General features: G+C 34.7%; 3 protein-coding genes across 4 annotated transcripts; 1 reads left to right on the top strand and 2 right to left on the bottom strand.

Annotated features, from left to right (window-relative positions):
* The first annotated feature begins 1,701 nt into the window (after positions 1–1,701).
* rassf4a (Ras association domain family member 4a) lies at positions 1,702–24,381 on the top strand. 2 transcript variants are annotated; one of them, XM_026223823.1, is made up of 12 exons: positions 1,702–1,804; positions 1,923–1,995; positions 9,202–9,287; positions 9,394–9,469; positions 17,503–17,648; positions 20,204–20,274; positions 20,500–20,660; positions 22,193–22,294; positions 22,363–22,414; positions 22,508–22,629; positions 22,946–23,043; positions 23,123–24,381. In XM_026223823.1, exons 3-12 carry the CDS (start codon positions 9,232–9,234, stop codon positions 23,190–23,192), a joined length of 954 nt encoding a protein of 317 aa, XP_026079608.1. In that variant the 5' UTR covers positions 1,702–1,804; positions 1,923–1,995; positions 9,202–9,231; the 3' UTR covers positions 23,193–24,381. The 2 variants fall into 2 exon arrangements, with proteins under 2 accessions (XP_026079608.1, XP_026079609.1); XM_026223824.1 differs by having other exon boundaries at positions 1,728–1,821.
* On the bottom strand, positions 2,659–5,003 carry cxcl18a.1 (chemokine (C-X-C motif) ligand 18a, duplicate 1). Its single transcript, XM_026223826.1, has 4 exons — positions 4,857–5,003; positions 4,640–4,766; positions 3,425–3,502; positions 2,659–2,887 (listed from the first exon to the last, which is right to left on the bottom strand). The coding sequence occupies exons 1-4, from the start codon at positions 4,927–4,929 to the stop codon at positions 2,815–2,817; spliced, it is 351 nt and encodes a 116-aa protein (XP_026079611.1). The 5' UTR covers positions 4,930–5,003; the 3' UTR covers positions 2,659–2,814.
* Positions 14,513–15,793, bottom strand: si:ch73-6k14.2 (protein DEPP). The gene is made up of 2 exons (XM_026223825.1): positions 15,684–15,793; positions 14,513–15,069 (listed from the first exon to the last, which is right to left on the bottom strand). Exon 2 carries the CDS (start codon positions 15,066–15,068, stop codon positions 14,676–14,678), a length of 393 nt encoding a protein of 130 aa, XP_026079610.1. The 5' UTR covers position 15,069; positions 15,684–15,793; the 3' UTR covers positions 14,513–14,675.
* Positions 24,382–24,473: the final 92 nt, after the last annotated feature.

The raw sequence follows: 24,473 nt of genomic DNA, 5'->3' as shown, positions 1-24,473 counted from the left end.
AGATTCCATTCATCATACTGACCCAGACAAGAGGGTTTCAGCCTAAACACTGGACAGCAACCCCCATGCGTTATTCCTCTCCATTAACCTGTATGGATGACTTCAACATCCTGAATTCTTGAGTATGCTGCATTCATGTGTGGTGTTAAATGGATAAATTTTAAATTACTCAGTAAATAAATTATTTGCACTTATGCTGTGGGTCTAATCAAATAGCTTCAGTGTTTTACTGGCATTTGTTAGAGTCGCACATGGGCACTGTTCAAAAGAACTGGAGTAAAAAATCTATGAGTGTCAGTGGGTCACGCAATAATGCTTTCTGCACCAATAATGAGAATGACTGATGCAAATAAACCCAGTAGAATAGATCATCATATAGCAAATCTTCCTTGATCTTCTATAGCTTAAAAATGCCCCTTAATGTCTCAAAAGATATAATACAAATGTAGACAGTGGGAAATACCCATAGGCCTTTGTACTTGGATGATCAAAATAGCTTATACCCGTAGAATTCACAAAAGTTTAATTTTTTATTTTGTTGTTTTAAATAGATGTTTTTGGGTCACTATTAAGATGATTAATGTTCCCCTGCACATTAGTGTTCAATACTTTCTGATTGTCTCCACACAGATGAATAGCAGAAGTGCAGTTTAATGTGTACTTCTGTGGGAGGTTAAGTTTATTCATTGTAAGGTTGAGATTCATCATTCCTGTCCATATTTAACATTATAAATTATCTTCTCTAAATTTAAACCAATTCACATGAAGTCAAAATGATATTTAACACAAAATTGATGTCATTCTACATCAGCTAGCTAATCTTATCCCAAAAAAAGTCTGTCATTGTTTATTTATATCATTAATCATCTGAGTAACAATTATTATTATTATTATTTTTTCAAAAGAAGTCAGTGGTCATCAAACTGTTTAGGTTACCAAGCAAACACTATTCTTCAATATATGGGAAATAAAGTCATAATACAGGTTTTTGAAAAAACATACTGTAGGTATAAGTGATGACAGAATTGTCATTATTGGTTGAACCATTCCTTTAAATTTACTGTGAAGTTTACAACCGAACTATGCATAGTATTTAAATAAGGTATACAGTAAGTATTCACTTTGTTTGTAAATTCAGTTCTCTTATTTGGCAAGTGCCGTCGAAATAATAATTTCCCTTCTAAAACAAATCTGTCTTCCCATGGGGAAGTGCCTTGGCAGCTCAAAGCATCTACTTCCTCAAATATTTTATCCGACCTTTCGTGTCATATTTTCCTAGAAGATATTCTCAGACGGAGCTGAAAACAGGAAGCTCGTGCGCCCCAGTTCGTCAGACTGAAAAGAAACTGTCTAGCCTTGCATTTATATGCGTGCTTAATTGTTCATCAATTTAAACATTTTAACTGAAGATTTAAATTATTAAAATCCTACCGCTTAATGAAATTGTGATATGAAAAGTGTACCGAAGGCAATTTAACGGCAACCTTTCATTTGCAGCTTAATTGTCTCATAGACTAGTGATCATTATCTCACGGACATGCTAATAATGCTGTGAACGGTCCCGGCGTTTCCCAGGGCAACCGCAGAAAACTCCCGCCACGGACGTCTCTGATTGGCTCCTGTACTCAGCGGAGTATCGGATTGGTTTACACAGCTGAAGGAGTAGCGTTATTTTGACGACTATTCCCCGAGGAAGATGCAGGGTGAGGGTGAAGTAAAAGAGTGGAGTGGAAGATAAGCGTCGTGTCTTACAAAACATCTGGTCTCCGTCGGCTCTTACAAAGGAACGTCGTTTCATGAGATGGTAAGGACAATGAGATGGTAAGGACAATGTCTGCAAGGAAACAGTAATGATATGTTCTCTAGACAAGAGTGTATTAATAATGGAAATGGTTTTATTGAGGTGTTTTTTTATTATATAGTTCTGCAGGTGAGCTGTATGTACCGCTGTCTTCTTTTGAAGGACACCTAGGCTTCTCCTGAAACTGTCCTCAGGTGTGTGTTTTTATACAGCTGTCAAAACCAACTGTACTTGAGTGAAACACCTGACAGAATTGTGATATTTTGTGTATGTTTCTTTACATAATGAAGGCAAATCAAAAATAGCCTATTTAAAACTTATGTGTTTTGCTGATGTCTTTCAAATATTTCCAACTTCTGCAAAATAGTGACACAGAAATCCAGAAGTGGTTAAGGGCTCTATGCCTGATATTTTCCTGCAGCAGAGTCACAGCTGGTTTGCAGTAATTGACTGGGTGGGCAGGGGGCTTATTTCTTTATGCAGCTGGAGAGCATCTCTAGACATGACCCCGTATATGTAAATCAGTCTAATGCACAAGTGGGATTCTTTCTGGTAGACACAGTAGATTGTGTTTTTTTTTTCTCTCTCCAAAGGCATTACTTGCCATGAGACTAAAGTGCCATATTTAATAATTCACGAGAATGGTCATAGACAGAGGTGGGGTTAGTACATAGAATATTCAAATTATTTTCCATCACTGAATAGAAGGCTTTTGTTGATTGTATTTAGGTGAATACAGGCAAATTGGGACACTTTCAGATAAATAGTGTAAATTGTATTTTAAAATTTAATGTCAAATGGCTTAATTTCAAATAAATACACAAAATAGAAATATAATTACGCAAAGACCATGCAAAAACTTTTACAAGGTTTTATTAGAAAACAGCAGTACAAAAATATTAAAAACCATCTGCATAATACATATATCATTTATTTGTGAAAAATAAAGGACAGGCAGGATAAATGACAAAGAAACATAGTCTTTCTACACAGAAAAGGTCAAGATTGTTGAATTACAGTTGCTTGGGCTTTTTTGGTCCAAGGAGCATCAGACAGTCCTTCCCCTTCTGTGTGTTGAATTGAATCCTGGACAATAGAAGAGTGAAGGGGTTTAATTATTGGGGAGGCCCACAAAGCTAAACAAGCAAAAACACATGTTCTCAACCCTAAATCAATGCACACCATTAATGGCAACATAAACACTTAAAATTCTCTAGAGATCATATTTATCTTGACTCAAAGTGTCAGCAGCCACATACAATCTGTAAAACACAAGGCTTCTAGTACTGCATATAACCAGTATTTTATTTTTTGTATTTTTTGTCAGTATTTTATATATTTTATTTTCAATATTGTTAATGTTTTAATACGCTGGTATAGCTTTTGTAGCTATATGGTAAGCAGAGAGTCGGGAGCTAAATCTTAGAATAAGTATTTTTATGCTAGTGTCTACTTCTGCCACAGAGTGGCAGTGTTTTTACTTTATATACAGTATTATATATATTTAATTAACTATTTTAGGTTTAAATCCGTGTATTTTTTAATTTACACTTTTTTAAATGAGTGTATATTATAATCAAATAAATTGCAGTGTCATTAGAGGGCAACTGTTTGTTGACATACCTTTTCCAGCATTTTTGCAGTCTTTTCCCCTGCATGGAGTCTGGATTTAGACAAGCTTGTTGACCTGACAGCTGCAGTCTGTGGAGGAGAAACAGATTGTTTTAAATGTGTGCAAACCACTGCAAGCAATAAGATACAGAAACATTTGATCTGAGGGATTTACTCATGCCAAACTATATTCATTATATTTATATTTATATTATGCTTCATTAATGCTTAGACTATTGTAAAAGTGTTTTTACTAAAAGTTAAACCAGATAAAGTGAGACATTTTAGTTTTTCATTTCATATTTCTTTCTTTTCCCTATCCCGCTTCATCTGTATTCACTAGATTTTGCCATAAGAGAGCTCATATTTTCAGAATTCAGTATGGTATTATTTGTATTATCGTGCCCACTCATGCCTAAATTCCATTAGATTTTGCCATAACAGAGCTCATATTTCCAGAGTTCAGTAATATTATTTGTCTTAACATGCCCATTCAAGCCCAAATTCAAATGAAACTATTCTGATGCAAAAAATCATATTACCATGACCTGGCTTTGTGCTTCCCACCACATAAATGATCCCATGATATGCGTCAACATGAGATATTGTGTAATATCTTCACACACCATTAACAGTTACCCGGATTGCAAAATGTCCAGGAGTGATATAATTCCATGTTAATTATTACAGACTTATGTCCCAGTAATGCTGGGACATTGTATTACAGTACAGTACTGAATTTCTTAGATTAATACGATATTATATATTATATGTATTATATGGTATATATCATATAGTATTATACTTGGAGGCAGAGCCATCATACACATTGAAAGGTCACATTAACTTAATATATATTTTTATTTAAAAAGATGGCAAAACAATAATTACATCTTGCAACGACAGACAGTGATGACCAAGCATTTTAAGTAATGCAAAAAGTAACACTGAGATGACAAAAAACAGTAAATGTAAATAAAAAAGCCATGTGAGTGTGGGTAACATGAAGGCAGAAGATGATGACAATATCAGTTTGAAGCAAATGATCTGTGGAAGGAGTGACTGCATCTGAATTACCAAATGATTTCTGCAAAAGTGTTTTAGGCAAACACTTTCTGACAATTCATCAAAGGTGCATCTTTTTCAGAGGCTGCGCTTGTCTCATGAATCTTACGTAGCACAACACACTCAGATACCCCTGAATGGGAATTATGCTTTTTTACTCACATGATTTGAACCTTGTTGCAAAGAGGATGTTTCTGTATGATCGTGTAGTCTATAATTTTTCTCCATTGCACTGAGCCAGTTTCCTCAACACACTCACATTTTTCACGACTTGTAGATGTCCTGACACCTAAAGACAAATCCAGAAACATAAAACCACATGTCCCACATCACCTCCAAGACCAATATCTGCACTGATAAGTATTAAATGCTACGGTACCTGTCATGAAGTGTAAGCAGACTGAGATTAGGAGAAGCATGCAGGCACTTGCTTGCAGAGTCCTGAAAGCCATTTCTCTAAAGCTGTGTCAATCACAAGAATGTCTCTCGAGTGTGTTTGCGCAGAACTGTACTCTTGTTCTTCTTCACTTTCCCTCCTGAAAACATTTCCTGCTTTGCCATATTAAGCAGGATCAGAGTCACATGATTTCAGGTAAATGAGAGGTGATTTCTCAACACCTGTGTACCCGCCTTGTTCGTTCTGGGTCTGGAATGCTGTTGTTCTGTTAGTGGTTGTATGGTTCAGAGAGTTTGTATTTGAACCTATGCTGTTCTGTATCCGATAAGGATTAATTGTTCAAACTGAAGGGTTCTCACACATTGAACCATTGAATATACATAGAAACTGCATTGAAATCAGATGTGCAAACCATGTGCTTCACGTGGTATATTATATTATATTAAATAATATATTTAGTGCTGTAAAAATTATAATTTTAATGCAGGCAATTCATTTTTTCCTCACAGAGGCGAAGCTAGGGTTGACCACCCCACTCACAGCTGCTGCTTCTTTTTTCTCAACAATAATAGCATTAAGAGCATCTTTGCTGTACATCAGTGTACATCAGTCAAATGCAGATGTGATGTGGTCAGGTTATATGTCAGTAAAAACTATTTTTCTGTCCCGTCAGCCATTGTACTGTGTTCTTCAATTGCACTCACTAATATGGTGGTGTGCTGTAGCCTGTATCGTTTCATATTAAAGCAAGAAATGAAATATCATTATTAGACCCATTACATGTTCAGTGGCGGCAGCTCGCTAAAGTAATAGCAGACAAATTACCTAATAACCCAGCTGCTGTGATGTCTGTTAATCAAAGAACAAAAGAAAGAAGAGCAAATTAACAACTTTTGCAGCTTTAAAGCTGCAGCCCGTAACATAGTTTGGTTAAAAATATTTGAGCAAGTATATAACCAGCTAGTGTTCAAAACTATTCCCTTACATTAGCCTGATTCACAGATCATTTATAGGAAATAATTACATTTATAATTTTGTTGGCGAATAGTAATCCAGAAAGGAGTTTGTGTTTTTGAAACACGTGACTGAAATTGAATTATATTCCAGTTTTAAATGTACCTCTGATTACAGATAGCCTGGGATAACACAAGATTTGTATTTTAAAGAGAACCAGTTTGAAGTAAGAATAATTAGCTTTTTGGGATAAAATAATTTCTTAATGTGAAATTCGAATGGTATGTCAGTTGGAGATTAGTCTGTTATCAGTTCTGTTTATTAACTGCTAGAGTGTCAAAAGTTATGTACTGCAGCTTTAAGGATTTTATAAGGTTTGATCACTTTATTCAATTTCTGTATATTTTGTGTACATTCTGTGTACAGATAAGTGGCATTTATTATAATGGTTTTAGAAGTTGTTATTTTTTCCAAATCTAATAAATGTTTATATTGATAGCTCTTAATTATACTGGTATGTTGAATTTCCTAGAGACATCGGTATCAGTGATACCCACCTTCAGTCATAAAAAAAGATGCTGTTAAACAAATATAAAAAATATACTGTCTTTATGTTGTCTCTACATTAATTTGAAGATTGAATATATAAAAAAAAAATCTGAAAAAATTAATTAGTTGCCATTTTCCTTTTGATTGACTTGTTATTGATTGACAGCACTAATATTATTATTTAAAATGACTGCAGACACGCATTCGATTATACCATCTAAAGTAAGATTTAAGGGTTAAAAAATAAATAAATATATATAATTATATGTACATGAGAACACAAGGTAGAGAAACACAGAAGTTATTTTTTAGGTGTTAGCTTATGTTTATTATATTAGTTTATTTTATATTAAACTGTAAAAAAAAAGAAGCATTTTCTTCATGTGATCACTAAACATACATTTATAAGTATATATATTTATATAACATTTTGACAACAATAAGAATATAAAAATGTATAAGAATTTATAAGACCACGAAGCTGTGTCTTCTGACTGTCCGGAAATTTTAAAAGGGTTTAACTCATCCCTTTATTACATGTCAAGGTTAGATGCTGTCCCTGTTGTAACATGTCTTCATTGTATGCCATCCCTTGGCCTCCATACACACGTGTGCACTCCTCTGAATCCAGCCTTTTCTTATGTCCTTTCTTACGTGCTTGTTTAATGCATATGAATGAACAGTAGCACTAAAGCACTTTGCAAAAGCTTTTAAGAGTATTCTCTCCTGTGGATCTCTTACTTTCTTTTCTCAGAGTCTTTAAGTATTTGAGTTTAAGACTTGACCTTCCTGGATTTTACTTTCTTTGCCTTGGCTTTTGCTTTTGTTTGTGTATGCATTTTTTGTGGTCCTTGCCGTCCTTTTGCATGCTGAAAAAAAACAAAACAAAACAAAATGAGTAGACTTAAACTCAGCAGATTAAGACTTGCATACCGCCATCATATTTAGAGATGTTTGGATTTTTGGACATGCTGTGCTGTAGTTTAGAGACTTATGCAGTAATAACACTCTCTTACCGTTGCCAACATTCCAGCAGTCTTTTGCCTTGGGGACCATCTGGACTAAGACACACGAGTCTATTAGTCTTCTGCCGTGTGACTCTAATGAAAAACACAGAGAATAATAGCACATGTAAACCCAATTCGGCACGTACATTAAGAATCTTATAAATTTGAAAAAAATGTATGTGAACTACATACATGATCTCATCCTGTAAACAGTTAGGTCCTTTTAGACTGACATTGAAATCTGAAAGTGGTCCGTTGACTCTTTGTTTGACCTGTGGACACTGACAGGTCTTTGGAACATATTGGCTGTCCACGACTTGGACTGTATTTAGGAAAAAAGAAAATGTTAATTTATTAAACATCCATGATGTATCAAAAAATTCAGAGTCAGTAAGATTGTTGTACTTTAAAAAAAATTAATTCATACTTTTATTTAGCAATGCATTTAAATGATCAAAGGTGACACTAAATGTTTTCGCAAAAAAAAACTTATATTTAAAATGCTTTCATTTGTAATCATTCTATTCAACAGATAAACCTAAAAAAAAAATCTACATATTAGAATAATTATTGAATGATCATGTGAAAATTCTGATTCGTCATCACACATTAAGTCATTTTAAATGATAAAACATTTAACAATATTACGGTTTTTGATAAAATGTATTAAGCTTGTGTGAGCATAAAATAATTAAAAAGCATTAAAAATGTTTAGAATGATAGTATATAATTAAAATATCAAATTCATGTAATTTATCGTTAAACCTGTACAGCTAGTTTTGCAGAGATGTTCGATTATATTACGTAGAATTTTGCCAACTCAGTTCTAACCCAACAGGTTCTCAGTTACTGTTTTAATTCAGTTACTGTAGTTCGTCTGTTCTGATACACTCACCTGTTAGAAGGATGCTGAGGGTGAAAGACAGCAAAGCAGACACCGTCAGCTTCATGATGAAAGTGCTTCTGAGTGTAGGTGCTCAGTGACCTGCTGTCATTTTATACTCCTGTGAGGGACTTCCCAGCTCTCATGCCACTCCTGAAATTCCAGTGCTGCGTTATTACTCCCACGGAATCAAGCTATTTGAATACAGATAATAGAGAGGCATTGACAGAAGCCCACTACTGCAGAAATCTTTAAAAACTTGGTCACATTGTTGAAAGACTTCTGAAGCCATATTATAGTTTAATATATGAAACAGATTCCTAAAATGGAATCTCATTTGCGTCTTTGCCAGATTCAAAAGTGTAAAGGCAATGTCTCAAACGTCTCATGGAGGGGCAGTTTTGAATACTGCTATACAGAAAGAGATTTGAGAACTGCACAAAAATGTATTGTAATTATATACAATATGGTGTGAAAACATAAATTATATATATAATAATAATTAAATTAGTAATTAATAATTAATAATTTAATTAGTACGAGCTGGTTTTATGGTGCGTTTTTTTTCTCTGTATTAATCTGCAAAATAGCTGAGTGAAGAATTTTCACAACTTTTCCACTGAAGAATGTTTTACTATTCTGTGACCTGTCAGAAGGTCTGAAAACATGCCATGGCAAGCCTTGTGGGAAAATTACACATTCTGTTAACAGTTGGACCATGTGATTTCTTCATATTCCTGTGATTACTTTCACTTGTTCCTCCCACACAAGATTTATGGTGACAATAATGGTTCATTTTAGTTATGAATATTTTTTAAAATCACATAACACAAGGTATTATTCCCTTCTAATCACCCACTTTTTCTTGTTCTTGATATTATTAACTTGATCTCTTTCTCCTTGCTCTCTCCCCCATTATCTTGCTTATCTCTAGCTGAAAGCGTTTCTATCGAGGAACTCCACTATGGATCCTGACAAGACCTCCTATGTGAGGCTGAATGAGGAGAAAGTAATTGCAAAGTAAGATTTCCACTTTTGATACACACTGAACATTAGAAACATGCTTTCTAACTGACTAAACATGATTATATTTAGCCCTTGTTGTTAAATCATGTCCCTTTTTCAGGTCTGATATTTTGTCCCTTCTAAAAACGTACAACTGTTATCATGAGGGAAAAAGCTTCCAGCTTCGGATTCGTGAGGTATGCTACATCACAGAAAGTGAAATTAACTTCATACCTAAATCAAATCTTTTGTTTCCTGGTTAGTGATTAATAGATAGAACCTGACCAAGAGTTGAGTCAGAGTGTGTGAGACAGCAAAACAAAAAGATCATTGTCTCAGAGTATGAACACAGAGTATGGGACGTTGGTGTAAATCCAAGAATGCCATTCTTAGAAATGCTGATTAAATGGGCCTAGATGACATATGATTGGCTGCATTATTATATTTGTACTGTAACAATTATATGACCCTGGACCACAAAAAACGGTCATAAGGTTCATTTGTTTTTTGAATTGGAGATTTATACATCAAACATCAAACCTGAAAGTTGAATAAATACGTTTTCCGTTGATGTTTGGTTTGTTAGGATTGGACAATATTTGGCAGAGATAATTTGTAAATCTGGAATCTGATGGTTCAAAAAAAATCTAAATACTGAGAAAATAGCCTTTAAAGTTGTCCAAATAGCAATGCATATTACTAATCATAATAAATTAAGTTTTTATATATTTATTGTAGGAAATTTACAAAATATTTTTATCCTAATGATTTTTGACATAAAACAAAAATCGATAATTTTGACCCATACAATGTTTTGTTGGCTATTGCTACAAATATACCCATGCGATTTAAGACTGGTTTTGTGGTCCAGGGTCACATATGGCTTTAAAAAATATGTGGCTTTATGTATCTATTAGTGAATAAAAAATTATTGTGATTATATGAACAGAGCTAGGTAGATTGCTAACAGATGGTAATCTTTCACTGATTAAAATTACATTTAATAGACAAAGTAATACACAGGGTTGCACATAAGTGGTCTGCAGGTCCACTTGCACAACCAAAATAAAAAATGTGTCATATAAATATGTTCTGACAGCGCATTTGCGTACCGACATGGTTGATAGCTGTTAATACACAATTACCATTTTAGATCACAAACTCTACTATATAAGTTTTATTTTCAACCTGAAAGCATAAATCTGGCTATGCCATGTCGTTTTCAAGGCACAATGAAAAACTGTGACATTCATCCACTGACGCTCTTTAATCAGCAGCAGCGCTAAATCCGTAAGTGCGTATACTTACATGCCGGCAGCCTGCCAAAATAAAAGCCTGCTGATTTTATGGTTGAATATGATGAAAATTTTTATTTATTTATTTTTAGACGCTTTTATCCAAAGCGACTTAAAATTGTGGAATACATAAAGCGATCCTTCTTAAAGAGGCAAACAAAGAAAGTAGTAGTAAATATAAGCATTTCATTTTTAGGTTTACTATAAAATAAATGTATTTGTATTTAATACTAGGTCTGACTTTTATTTTTAATAATATTATCACACACTATTATTTAGTTTAATTACTATTATTTTATTTAAAAAACTAAATAAACAAAGTGAAATAATATTATAACTATTATTAATAATTTTTTATAGTTATATTTAATGGGTCACGCTATATGCAGTGTGAGGACCAAACCAAAGCTCCAGGTTCTCTTATGAGAACCAGGCTGAAAAAATGATGTGCACCCCTGGTAATGCATGATTAAATAACCCTGCATGTTCATCCATAGTTGATGTAATGTTGAAATGCTAAGAAAACGTTTCTTAAAACTGAAATTATTTCTTTAAATCCAGTGGTAATATGCTGTCTGCATGGCTTCTCAGTTTTCTGTGTAATTACAGTCACCCGACTAGTGACTGATCTTTGTGTGAATGTCCGCAGAAGACTAGAAGACTTTCTGACTGTCTATAAGTGGTAGGCTATTTTAGAAAGTACAGTTTAAAAGATGAAAAAGAAGAATTAGGGAGAATCAATAAATTATGAATCATTTATTGCTATTAAGTGATGGTTTAAGTGATGAAATGTAATTTAATCTAATGAAAAGTACCGAATTTTTGGAATCTGATTACGTAATACAGATTTATGAGTCATTATTTCTGAGTGAAATCACAGATGTACATGCACAGCTAGTGAACAAGTCTCTTTATCCGTTTTCACACTGATGGCCCTTGCAAGGTCATGGGAAGAGATATAATTATTTACTTAATGATCTACAAATGATTTACAATCTTTTTCTGTCAGTGAACATGACCGAAAGTACAAACAAGCTCCTAATTATTTCCAATTTTATCCCGACAAGTAACTTAACAAGTGTTTTTAATAGGTTTGTGTGATCTGTGAAGTCTGTCACATTGTTATGATCTGTCGGATCTGTTACAGTCTCTGGGAAATCCCTGCAGGCTGCTTGTGCTTTTAGAACGAGTTTGATCCAAATTTAACCTCAGTATGATACTTAAAAGAGATTTTCCACTTCTCAGACTCACGTAGTGACTAAAATAACAGTTTTTAAAATAATTGTCATTGTATGTGAATATGCATAATATATTACACTTTTTGCAACTAAATGCCATAAATGGGACAGGAAGAGTTTATTCATAAATATGCCATAATTCACATTTGGCTAGGATCTAAATGTTGATCTAAATGTTGAAATGTCTGATGACAAACCTGATTATCACATGAGGGATATCCTCACATCACATCACCACGTGATATTATCTGTATGGAGAGAGATAGAGCAAGGAAGGGGTGAGGGAGGGGCAGATGAGTACAAACCGATGAAAGACATTAAGATAAAGACTAGGTTCAGGGGAAATGAAATTGCTGAAGGGAAATGAGTAACTGTGATAGATTGCAGGAGCCTTGTAAAGTAAGTATTGATGTAGCAAGGTTTATAATGCTCTGGGTTCTCTGATGATAGTGTACTTCTTATAAACCAACTACTTTCTGTGTAGAAGCCCTGGCACAGGTGTACATTCATGTGACAACAGGCCTACAAAGGTAAGCCCAGACAAAAAGTGACTATATCTTCAGAGAATATTGCTGTGGGGGAAGTCGTGGCCTAATGGTTAGAGGGTTGGACTCCCAGTCGAAGGGCTGAGCAAGGCATCGAACCCCCAACTGCTCCCCGGGCGCCGCAGCATAAATGGCTGCCCACTGCTCCGGGTGTGTGCTCACAGTGTGTGTGTGTGTGTGCTCACTGCTCTGTGTGTGTGCATTTCGGATGGGTTAAATGCAGAGCACAAATTCTGAGTATGGGTCACCATACTTGGCTGAATGTCACTTCACTTTTTTTTATATATTGCTTTATACAATATCAGCACAGGTTTTTGAAGACATCCACTCAAAATAAGCTTTAAAGTTAAGGAAATTGTCTAAGATATTCAGGTTTGATTTTATTTAATAAATAAGATCAAATAAATCTTTTTAACCATGTTGTTGTGAGAAGACTGACTTGAACCTGGGACGAATTATTGACTTCTGTTAAGTTCTGTGTATTATGATCAAATACAACGAGTAAAATGTAGATGATTTACCAAGATGATTTACCATTGTCAGATTTATGTTTGAGGACTTTTAAAAACATGATAATTACTTTTCCCTTCTCAATTTCCTTTCACGTAACTTGAAGACTTTCAACATGGTCCACTGTGACCGAATAGTTGCCATTTATGTAAATTTGTCTAGTTTAACCAACCTAAACTATTGTTTATAAACCATTCCTGGCTATTGTAAGGAAGCACTTCATTGCATTTAGGTCATATTGCTTCTTGGTGTTGTTTAGACTTTAGATTTGGGAGATGAGAGATTAGCCTCAGATTCTGCAGAATGCAGCAACCATCCACAATCTATTTGCTGAGCTTATTGTACGTCTTTAGACAACTTGCAGTCAAGGTGCACCAGTTCTTTAAACATGTTTACACAAGTCAATACACTTAAGGAAAAATGAATCACTGGAACTGACATTTCGCCAGGTCGGTGCTTCACTTCTTTGAAAGATTATTGTAACAAGCAGGTCTGTAAGCGAATTAATGAAAAATTCTTAACTTTTAGTAACTTAAAGTTTAAGAAACTTAACTTTTATTATTTATTTTTTTAAGCAGGGTTATGAACAAACAGAAACTATGAAACTACACGCTACACTGACTGTTTTTACTTTCCTTTCTATACAGACTTGCTGTGTAATTTCTTTATTAATCAGTATATCTGTTAATGCGTTTTCATGTTGGTATTATTGTGACAGAACTGGTTGGAAAACACTAGAAGCCACTAAAATAAAACAAACATCACGTTACGTACTGTAACTTTTTTTATGATCCATGGTAATACTACAAAAGAAAACACCTTTCTTGCCAACACGTTTCCTCCTCGTCCTCAGGCAGCCGGTCAGAATCAGGGGGTTCATTGAGCGCCCTCTGTTGGTTGTGTTTAGACAATGCTATAAAATTATATTCAGCCAACAGAGGTCGCCCATAGCTTCGGAACTGAACTTAAAAAGATAATTCACCAAAAAAGATTTTGTGATAATTTAGTTTCTCTCATGTTGTATCAAACCTGTACGAATTTCTTTCTTGTGCTGAACAAAAAATAATATATTTTGAAGAATATCATTGAGTAAATGCTTACAGAATTTTGTTTTTGGTGACTCTCCCTTTAAGCTTATGTATCACAAATGTCATCTCTTGGATTGGGGATGTGATATGACTGTATATATGTGTTTATAACCACAAAGAAAAGTACTGTTGTATTTTAGCCCCTGGCCTTGTTTTATTTGCATAAATTGCTTAAGGGATAATATGGTGGGAAGCTATTCCTGATCTGTGAATATGAAAGTGTGCAGAAATCATTATGTCTGTGATAGATAGCACTCCCGTAACATATTTAGAAGCTGATGGTAATATTGTTATTGGTCTTTTTCTCGCCTAGTCTTACCATCATACATGCTTAATACAAATCTAGATGACTTAATGTGTATTCATACATACATGACTGACTATAATTAAATAATTAGCATTACTTTATCAGGATTAAACACTCACTCACACACTAGATAGATAGATAGATAGATAGATAGATAGATAGATAGATAGATAGATAGATAGATAGATAGATAGATAGATAGATGGAAAGGACATGTAAAAACAAGTCAAAATACATTCTTAAATTTTATTTTAAAAAACATAACAGAAAACCATGACTTTACATTTAACATTAGCATCTTTGTACAAAAAATCTATACAGACAATAAATTAAAAAGTTCAGTTCATGAGATCCTCTTGAGCTCATCCATCACTCGTTCAGTGTTTTCCTTTCATCAACGTGACATTAGGCTTTGGCTCATTAGAGTAACCACAAAGCAGCAGGTGCACTGTCTGTCCTGCGTAAATCCTCTCCATGTGACTGTAAGTGTGTCTGTGCAAACAGCCAGTCCAGTGGGTCTTTAGAGCCCCGGTCCATCTGACTGTTGAACCTCAGCATGGCCTCGTCCAGACCCAGCGAAGCGCGGCGGGGCTGCAGAGCCCGGCAAGTGCTGCGTGATGCTGAGATAGTACCAGCTTGCTTCCCCATGGGCTTACGTCTCTGAGTCCTGGATATCCTCAAAGGACCACAAGCAGGCTGGGCAAGTTCCTTGATGGAGTTCATGTATTCCTCCAGGGACTGCGAGAGGTCCTCACGTGACTCTGTTATTGTCGGTAGAGGAGCCACAGACAAGAGTAATCTTCTGGGTTTCATCCTGGAGGGAGATGAGAGATTGTTAGTATTCTTATATTCTATATCTACACACTTAAAAAGGCCAAGACTAATAACCTATATAGCAAACTGTTCTTAAAAGAACCATTGTTTTCCTTAGAGTGAATAACAAAGAACAAAATTCCAACAAACTTGTCCACTAAGCACCAATTTTAGTTCACTAAAGAACCTTTAAGTGATCAGATCTTAAAATATTTTTTTTTTCTTAGTGTGAAGAACATTTAAAAAAAAAATAATCTTTATTCCATTATCAAGAGCCTGTTGTGCAATGAAACGTGTCCACACTCTCAAAAATAAAGCATCCAAAAGGGGTCCCCAGTTTTGAGTTCTAAAAAACCCTTTTAGTGAATAGTTCTTAAAAGAACCTTTTTTTTCCTAATGTGAAGAACATCTTAATATTCCAAAAAGTCATTTTTCACTACTAAGAACCCTTTGTGCAATAGAGGGTTTCCATAGATGTTAAAAGTTCTTCATGGAAACACAGATGCCAATAAATAAAGTAACTTTTTTTAAAGAGTCTTTAATGACATTTGGAAGTCAAGAAATGTTTAGTTGTAAAGAACAGATCATTCAGTAAATCAGATATCTCAAACGTACCTGTAGGACGAGCTTGTAGGATCGCAGTGTTGATTGTTTTGCAGTGGCTGTGTCTGAGACTGTGTTTGGTTTGATCTGGTTTAGAGGCAGCTCACCGCCTTTTATAGGCCATGGCAGTAAAGGACAATAAGCCAAGGCTAATGGCACTAAATTTAGCTAAGTGTTGACCTTGCCTGCCTGACAGGAAGTGTGTGTGTGCTGAATGGAGAGTAGAGAGGAAGCTGACCAATGGGACCCCGCCGCAGCTGCCACGAATGTTTACATTGCAGTAACAATGAGGCCCTAGGAGCACTCAGCCCTCCACCTACATCACACTTGACCGCACTCACTCACAATTACAACAGCTGCCAACACAATTACAATATTTTATTTTAGTCGTAGTTATTTGTTGAAGAGCAGGTCCTCAGAGATCGATTGGGGAAAAGTCTGGTGGCCTGCAGCTCTGACCTCTGTCTTGCTTTGTGACTGTGTTGAATGATTATTTAGTTAAAGAATCACAAAAATCTCCTGTACGATTGAGGACTGAAAAATTGAGAATTAAATCAAGTTCTGTGAATTCGGACCGTAAATAGCCTAGGACTGAAATGAGATGTTGACACAAGTTCTTCCCTCCATATAATTATGTAAATTTTACCATAAAGGAGTTGGTCTGAAACACATTAGTTTTGTGGTTTTTTTTAATTAATGTGTCACTGTAAGGTTTGTGTTCAAATGCAGCTGTGGTAATAATATAAGATGTAAATAATAGTATTCACAAGTGAATTGTTTCCTCACTTCAGATTCACCCCTTCAGTCAAAACCAAAACTATACAGTACAGCTAAGAAAGGTGCTCATCAAATTAGGTTAAATCTTTTAATTGTTACATGTGACAATTACAGACTGTGTTACATGATCTGACAACTAGTTATTTTTAGCAGCTGTCCTGAATGAAACCTTACAGTTTAATCTCTTTGGTATATTTAGCTTTGTCAAGACAGTATCGTGCTTTGTAACGGAAGAGACTTATCTTCTTAGACCTTCTGAGACCTAGGATTAAGACTGTGATTAAGTGTCACGTTTCTGCTTGAAAGGATCATACAGTCCATCTGTCCATCCGTCCATCCATCCAGTACATTTTTAAAAATACATTTGCCAGATGTTAATTTTACTAATCTAAATCTAATATTCTTCTAAATCTAAATTCCAATCTCAGTCTTACGATTCCCAATTTGAAACGTGCAGAACTTCAGGGTGTTGCCATTCAAATTAATTAGATTTTTTCATAAGAAATTAAAACATTTATTTGAGAATGATGCATTTAATTGATCAAAAGGAAGTAGATATTCATAATGTAACTTAAAAAATATATCATGGTTTCCACAAAAATATTAAGCAGCACACCAGTTTTCAACAGTGTTAACACAACTTTTGACTTTTTCCAAAAAACGAATCCTTTAAACTTTCAAATTTGATTAGACAATGTAAGTTTATTTCCTTTAGTTGTGACTGTGGCCTATGTTACAGCACTGTAAAATTTTTCATTTAGCACTTCAAAACATGATGAAAAATAAATAAATAAATAAATATATATATATATATATATATATATATATATATATATATATATATATATTCAAACTCTCGAATAATACATCTAGTACGTGCTGTATTGTACTCCTCCTAAAGTGACTTTCCATAACTTCACCGCCTCCGATTGAATATCTGATGTTTGCAACTGCCTCTCCAGCACGTACACTTGATACAGAGCTGAGACATGAGCCAGCAGGATTTCCTTCATCTGACAAAAGAGTTAATGATTATTATTATTATTTCTTGCAGGAAGAGGGCGAGCTGATCGTGGAGGGTTTACTCAACATCTCCTGGGGCCTGAGGAGGCCAATCAGACTGGAAATGCACGATGACAACGAGCGCTTTCGTTATGCCTGCACGAGTGCGTGGAGGTCGGAGAGCTCAGAGTCCAGCAGGTGGGTGGAACCACCTGAATGCTGCTGCTACACCACACCCAGATGTGTCCTTTCCTTCATTAGGTCATAACTCCATCTGTTTCTCTCATTAACTCAGTTATAGACATTTTCAGGCATGGGCCAGGATTTGTTAAGTGTGTAGTGCTTTTTATGTAGGTTAAACGACTGCTCCTTTATCATGCTCAGTCAGCTCAGGTTTGATCGTACTGTGCACATTTCCTGAAAGCCAATAAATTATTACTTTGAAATTTGATAGTTCTGTAATTCTCTAGGGGTTGATGACTTGGTCAAGGTCATTGTTAGAAAGTTTGTTTTGAGGAACATTATGGCATATGAGTGAAACTGAGTGAAACTGTGGTAATGTGGTGTTGTTCTTTCACCAACAGAGGAACTGGTTATTCAGAGTCTTGGGCTGCTACTTATTCTCACGTGCAGGAGTCTTCTAAATTATGGAATCATTTTAATCAGCTCTAACGTTCAAAGCTGCAGTGACCTTGATTAGATACTTTGAGCAAGAACATTCAGCACGTGAACACTGAAGATTTTCACTGTGATTGTATTATTGTATAGCTACAACAGATAAATCAGAGCAATCAGATGTTTCTTTTTTCAATGAAAGTTTCCAGTTACTCTTTTTAATAGAAAATCAATCAAGTTAAAGTGCCAAAGTATCTTAACCATAAAAAAAAAATTGTATTACATGAAATAAAATTGATATAAAAAATTACATGTCATTTAAATTTAAAGATTTATATATATATATACTGCGTGTGTATATAAATAAATAAATATACATATAAAAAACCCAAAACTTATAAAAATAACACAAACACAAAAGAAAAGCTACATAAATTAAAATGAAAATGAAATATAAAAAGCAAACCTAGTATCTCGATTGATACTATAACAACAATGGCACTTTCCATGAATGACACCAAGCCGATTCCAAAAAAGTTGGGACACTGTACAAATTGTGAGTAAAAAAGAAAATGGAAAATCTCATAAACTTATATTTTATTCACAATAGAATATAGATAACATATCAAATGTTGAAAGTTAGACATTTTGAAATGCCATGCTAAAAATTGGCTCATTTTGGATTTCATGAGAGCTACACATTCCAAAAAGTTGGGACGGGTAGAAATAAGAGGTCAGAAAAGTTAAATGTACATATAAGAAAGAGAAAAAAAGTATATATAAGGAACAGCTAGAGGACCAATTTGCAACTTATTAGGTTAATTTGGCAACATGATTGGGTATTAAAAGAGCCTCTCAGAGTGGCAGTGTCTCTCAGAAGTCAAGATGGGCAGAGGATCACCAATTCCCCCAATGCTGTGGCGAAAAATAGTGGAGCAATATCAGAAAGGAGTTTCTCAGAGAAAAATTGCAAAGAGTTTGAAGTTATCATCATCATCTACAGTGCATAATATCATCAGTGGAACAATCTCTGTGCGTAAGGGTCAAGGCCAGAAAACCATACTGGATGCCTGTGATCTTCGGGCCCTTAGACGGCACCTCATCACATACAGGAATGCTACTGTAATGGAAATCACAACATGGGCTCAGGAATACTTCCAGAAAACATTGTCGGTGAACAAAATCCACCGTGCCATTCGCTGTTGCCAGCTAAAAAAAAGAAGCCATATCTAAACATGATCCAGAAGCGCAGGAGTTTTCTCTGGGCCACATATGCTCCCATCCAGACGTCATCTCTTTCAGGGAAGACCTTGCATTTTCCAACATGACAATGCCAGACTACATACTGCATCAATTACAACATCATGGCTGTGTAGAAGAAGGATCCAGGTACTGAAATGGCCAGCCTGCAGTCCAGATCTTTCACCCATAGAAAACATTTGGAGCATTATAAAGAGGAAGATGTGACAAATAAGACCTAAGACAGTTGAGCAACTAGAAGCCTATATTAGACAAGAATGGGACAACATTACTATTCCTAAACTTGAGCAGCTTGTCTTCTCAGTCCCCAGACGTTTGCAGACTGTTATAAAAAGAAGAGAGGATGCCACACGGTGGTAAACATGGCCATGTCCTAACTTTTTTGAGTTGTGTTGATGCCATGAAATTTAAAATCACCTTTTTTCCCCCTTAAAATTGTAATTTTACATGAAATTTTAAACTTCCACATCATTGCATTCTGTTTTTATTCACAATTTGTACAGTGTCACAACTTTTTTGGAATCGGGTTTGTATATAAAAAGATAGAAAAAATTCAGGATAATGTTCATCGTCTGGCTGACTACGTCTTGTATAAATTTTTCTGAAAACTCCTGTCATGCGTGCACAAACTGACAGTCACCACTTACAAGCTACAACTAAATATTGTAGAAACGTAATTTTCTGTAAAGTTGCTTTGTAAGATCCATAATGTTCCAAATATTAATTACAAAAATAACCTTAATTTTCATTTAAATAACAATAAAGCTCATAATATGTAGTATGGTCCGTTGAGATGTAATAACTAAAATGTATGTTTTTTTCCATTATTTTTATGATGCTTCCATTATGTATTTTAGTTATGTGGTTATTGTTTACAGGAATGAAAATGCTGAACACCAGTTTTGTTCAGAGCCCAACAACAACAAAATCAGTGCCTCACCTATACCCAGTGAGTATGAAAATGATCCATATCATTTCACACACGATTAGGGAAATCTTATCAAAAATGTTATTAATTCGTGTTGGAAAATGGACAACATTGGTGGTTGTTATAGATTAGAAGTTTAAATTGAACTAAATGCATATCTAGGTGTTCACCACATTTCCAACACATCATTGAGTGCCTCTTCTTAATATTAGCTGGCTCTTGTCTCTGGTTGCTGTTCTGCTGCAGGTGCGGATGGAGCTGAGGAGGACATCCCTCAACTGCTGAGAACGAGAAGTGACGCGAGCTTCATGAATATCCAAAGAAGATCCAAAATCCACAACACTGCCGATTCACAGAGGATAAAAAGACACCGCTTCTCCATCAACGGCCATTTTTATAACCACAAAGTAATTTAAATACAACTTTTGTGTTAATAAATAAGTTTTGTTTCTTATTTATTAACACAGTTAAAAAAGCACAGTTAACCTTAGTGCACTTGAACTTGAGCTATAAAGCTTTCAACTAGAGATCTGCAATGCAGTGTCTGAGTTGGAGCTCCTCCATACTCAAAGTTCAGAACAATAGTATAAAAGTGGTCAGTGAAAGACAGCACGTCTTGTGCCTGGCAAGGGCCATGTGCTCTCATAAAGTGCCACAGCAGCATCTGTGACAGGAGGTGTCCATTGTCTAAGTGTTTATGTTGTAGATCAGTGTTGAGATGGATGCACGTGTTGAGAGGCAGTGTTTTCCTGTGCAGGCCTTCCCCTTGGCTGCACCATTTGCTTTTATTATCCAATGTCACCTGCCTCTCTCATAAATGGTTCCTGAAAGTCATATGAGTTGGCCTGGTGCCTCTGCAGATGTAGATACTGTAGATAGATAGATAGTTTGGTTATTTACGTGTGTGACAACCGCATTCTGTAACCAAACTCACATCTGTACATTTTCAGGACCATATTAGAAATCAAAAACAGGACTGACAACTGTATTCTGCTGCAGTGTGAACGTGGCCCTAGAGCTTTCAAGCTAAAACCACCAAACTCGGACTTAGTGTTATATCTTTTCAGACTGATCTGACTTTTTCTTTTGACAAGGAGTTCAGTTTTCATAAAACTGAAAATTAAAAAAATCAAACATCTATCTATCCATCTATCTATCTATCTATCTATCTATCTATCTATCTATCTATCTATCTATCTATCTATCTATCTATCTATCTATCTATCCATCTATCATCTATCCTACCGACATGATAATGCTAGAAACATATTAACATGCTAGTAGTATGCTAACCATGCTAAAAATATGCTAGCAACATGCTAGTAACTTGCTAATCATGCCAGCAATATGCTAGTAACAGGCAAATTATGCTAGAAAGGTTATCAACATTTATCTAATCTATCTTAATTTTCAAACTTCAGGCTTTTAAAACTGCTTTAAACTCACACGCTAGGCTTTCGCAATTTTTTATCTAGTTTTATTTGCAGTTGTTACTTATTTTAGTACATTGTACATAGTACATAGTAAACTGAATGAAATAAGAAATGTTGCTTTGGCAACTAGCTGAAATAAAATAGGTTTAAGGTTTTTTAAATATTTTATTTTAACTCTACAATTGTTTATTTTATTGCTGCTTTTGTTTCCTTTTTTGCTATGGTTTTTATAGCCATTGTATTGTATTTTATTGTGAACAAAAGTGTCTACTACTTACTTATCTGAATGTAACAGTTGTCTATTGACAAAGAGAAATTGATGACCACAGATTATATCACCTGTTGTATTGTAAGAACATTATATATTTTTTTAATTGTAGCTTATATTATATTTTCCAAATCTCATTTGCCAGATTTTACACCAATTGTGTGCCATATAGTTTATGAAATATTACACAATTAATTATCACTGAATTTGATCACCTTTATACACAATTTCTTTACAGACATCAGTTTTTACTCCGTCATATGGATCAGTGACTAATGTGCGAGTGAACAGCACTTTGACAACACAGCAAGTTCTTAACCTACTCCTTAATAAGTTTCGGGTAAGTTTTCCCCTATTCAGAGGAATACCACAATCTTTTCCTTATTGTTAATTCCCTGTTCTCTACAGGTTGAGAATAAGGCAGATGAGTTTGGCCTCTACCTAGTCCATGAATCAGGGGGTGAGCCTTTTCATTTTTAACTTTACTTTTTTAAGAAGAGTCAACTGATCTCAGATTGTAATTATTATATTTTCCCCCATCTTTTGTCTTAAGAGAGAGCAAAACTTAAGGACACAGAATATCCTTTGGTATCTCGTCTGTTGCATGGTCCATGTGAAAAAATCGCTCGAATATTTATTATGGAAAAGGACCTTGGTGAAGAGATAACGTATGATGTAAGTATTTTGTACATTTCAAAGTTCACAATAGGTCATTCAGAATGTGCTTCCCCTGGCAAATTGACATTCTGTTGTTCAAATATAGACACAGTAAACAATAATGTCACTTCCAGATGCTACATATCAAGTCTAATTATAGGATCCTATCCTGGGGACTAACAATAGTACAAATATTTCTATTGCAGTCTCAACATTCATTGTATAATGAAAATGTTGATGCATACGTGCAGGTTCTCTGTGATATTATTGTTAATATTCAGAATACTCTCTGCTTATATCTCAGTGGTTAATGCAATAATGCATTGTCTTACAGGTTGCACAGTATATTAAGTTTGAAATGCCTGTTTTGGGCAGTTTTATCAAGAAATTGAAAGAGGAGGAAGAGCGAGAGATTTTAAAACTAACAAGAAAGTAAGTTTCACATCTTTGTTCCTATAACAAAACAACAATGTATTCATTTTAATCTGTGTTGTACTTTTGTTTTTCACAGATACAGTGCACTGAGATCAATGATATTGCAAAAATTGGATGGCATCTCTAATACTGCAAATTATTTGTGAGAAAATGTCGACCATTTAGATCAAAATGCGTCCTCTCTGTTGTACAGTCAACACCAGAGATCCACAGATTGCAAGGTTTAGGTTTTTCATTTTTGATGAAGACATGACTGCAACAACTAGTTTATAAATGTATAGACTACTGGTAACTAGTAATTAGCAGCTGTAAGTACTTTTACCCACAATTCTCAGGAGATACAAATTACCTATGTTATTTTATGATGCACTTATACTCTGTGACTTAAAAAACAAACTACTGTATATACAGTATATTTTTTTGTTGTTGAACTCAGGACATACACACCCAACATGTTTCTACAGTAACAATATTACTTTTTATACATTTAAAAATAAAACGAATATATAAGGAATTGTGTTTATTTGGTCTCACATTTGTGTCATGTTAGTATTGTACTCAATATAGAATGTCTAATTCATAACATTTTTAATGACTTCCAGACTTTTGACAAATTTAAAGGTAATTTTGCCATTATAATTATAATAAAAATGAAAGCATATGATCCTATTCCAATACAATCTCTTATTGTTTCATTTTCATCTTAAATCATTGTTTTATTGCTTGAGAAAAAATAATGTTCTGTTTCCCTCATGTTCACAATGAGCATTTCTTATTGTTCTTTGAGTGACCCTTGCACTGAGTCAGTTCCCACGAGCTATAAAAGCTCATGTTATTGAAAGTAAGACATTAAGTCAGTGCCTTCTGGCTTGAATGCCCATGTTACACAGTGGGAGACATCCTGGGAACAAGGAACATTACATTACTCGAGGTGGTTCCCATTTCCTGGACAAGTAGTACAAGGAGAAAAGTAAACTTTGTTCTTGCGTTCACTTGTCAGTCTTTTATGCCACAAAATATGTAAGCTGAGATTTTTAAATAATGGTTTGAAATGTTTTTGTATTTTTTTTTTACGTGATTTGTAATGACAACCGAAATTAAATGTATGAATATATATATAGTGCTTTTGAGAACAATGCATGATTTAGTAAAGCTTTTAACTAACAAAAACCTACGTTTTAGAACTTGTATATAAACCTTGGGAACCTAGGTCGCCATTTGTACGACCTGTATGCAGTAAACAAGGATTTTGACTGTTGTGTTTACCTTTGTAACTGGTTGGGTTACTAACGAACAACCTGATGCATGTACAAAAAATAAATAAATAAAATTATGGCATCAACAAATAGTAATGTATTGCCCCCTTCTGGCGAGAAACAATTACTGCGTTATTAAACTATTACTAAATAGACTTAAAAGGCTGTAAA

The sequence above is a fragment of the Carassius auratus genome, chromosome 38 (genome assembly GCF_003368295.1).
Source record: "Carassius auratus strain Wakin chromosome 38, ASM336829v1, whole genome shotgun sequence".
NCBI lineage: Eukaryota > Metazoa > Chordata > Actinopteri > Cypriniformes > Cyprinidae > Carassius > Carassius auratus.
The sequence above is the reverse complement of the archived record's forward strand: the minus strand, read 5'-3'. Positions and strand labels throughout refer to the sequence as shown.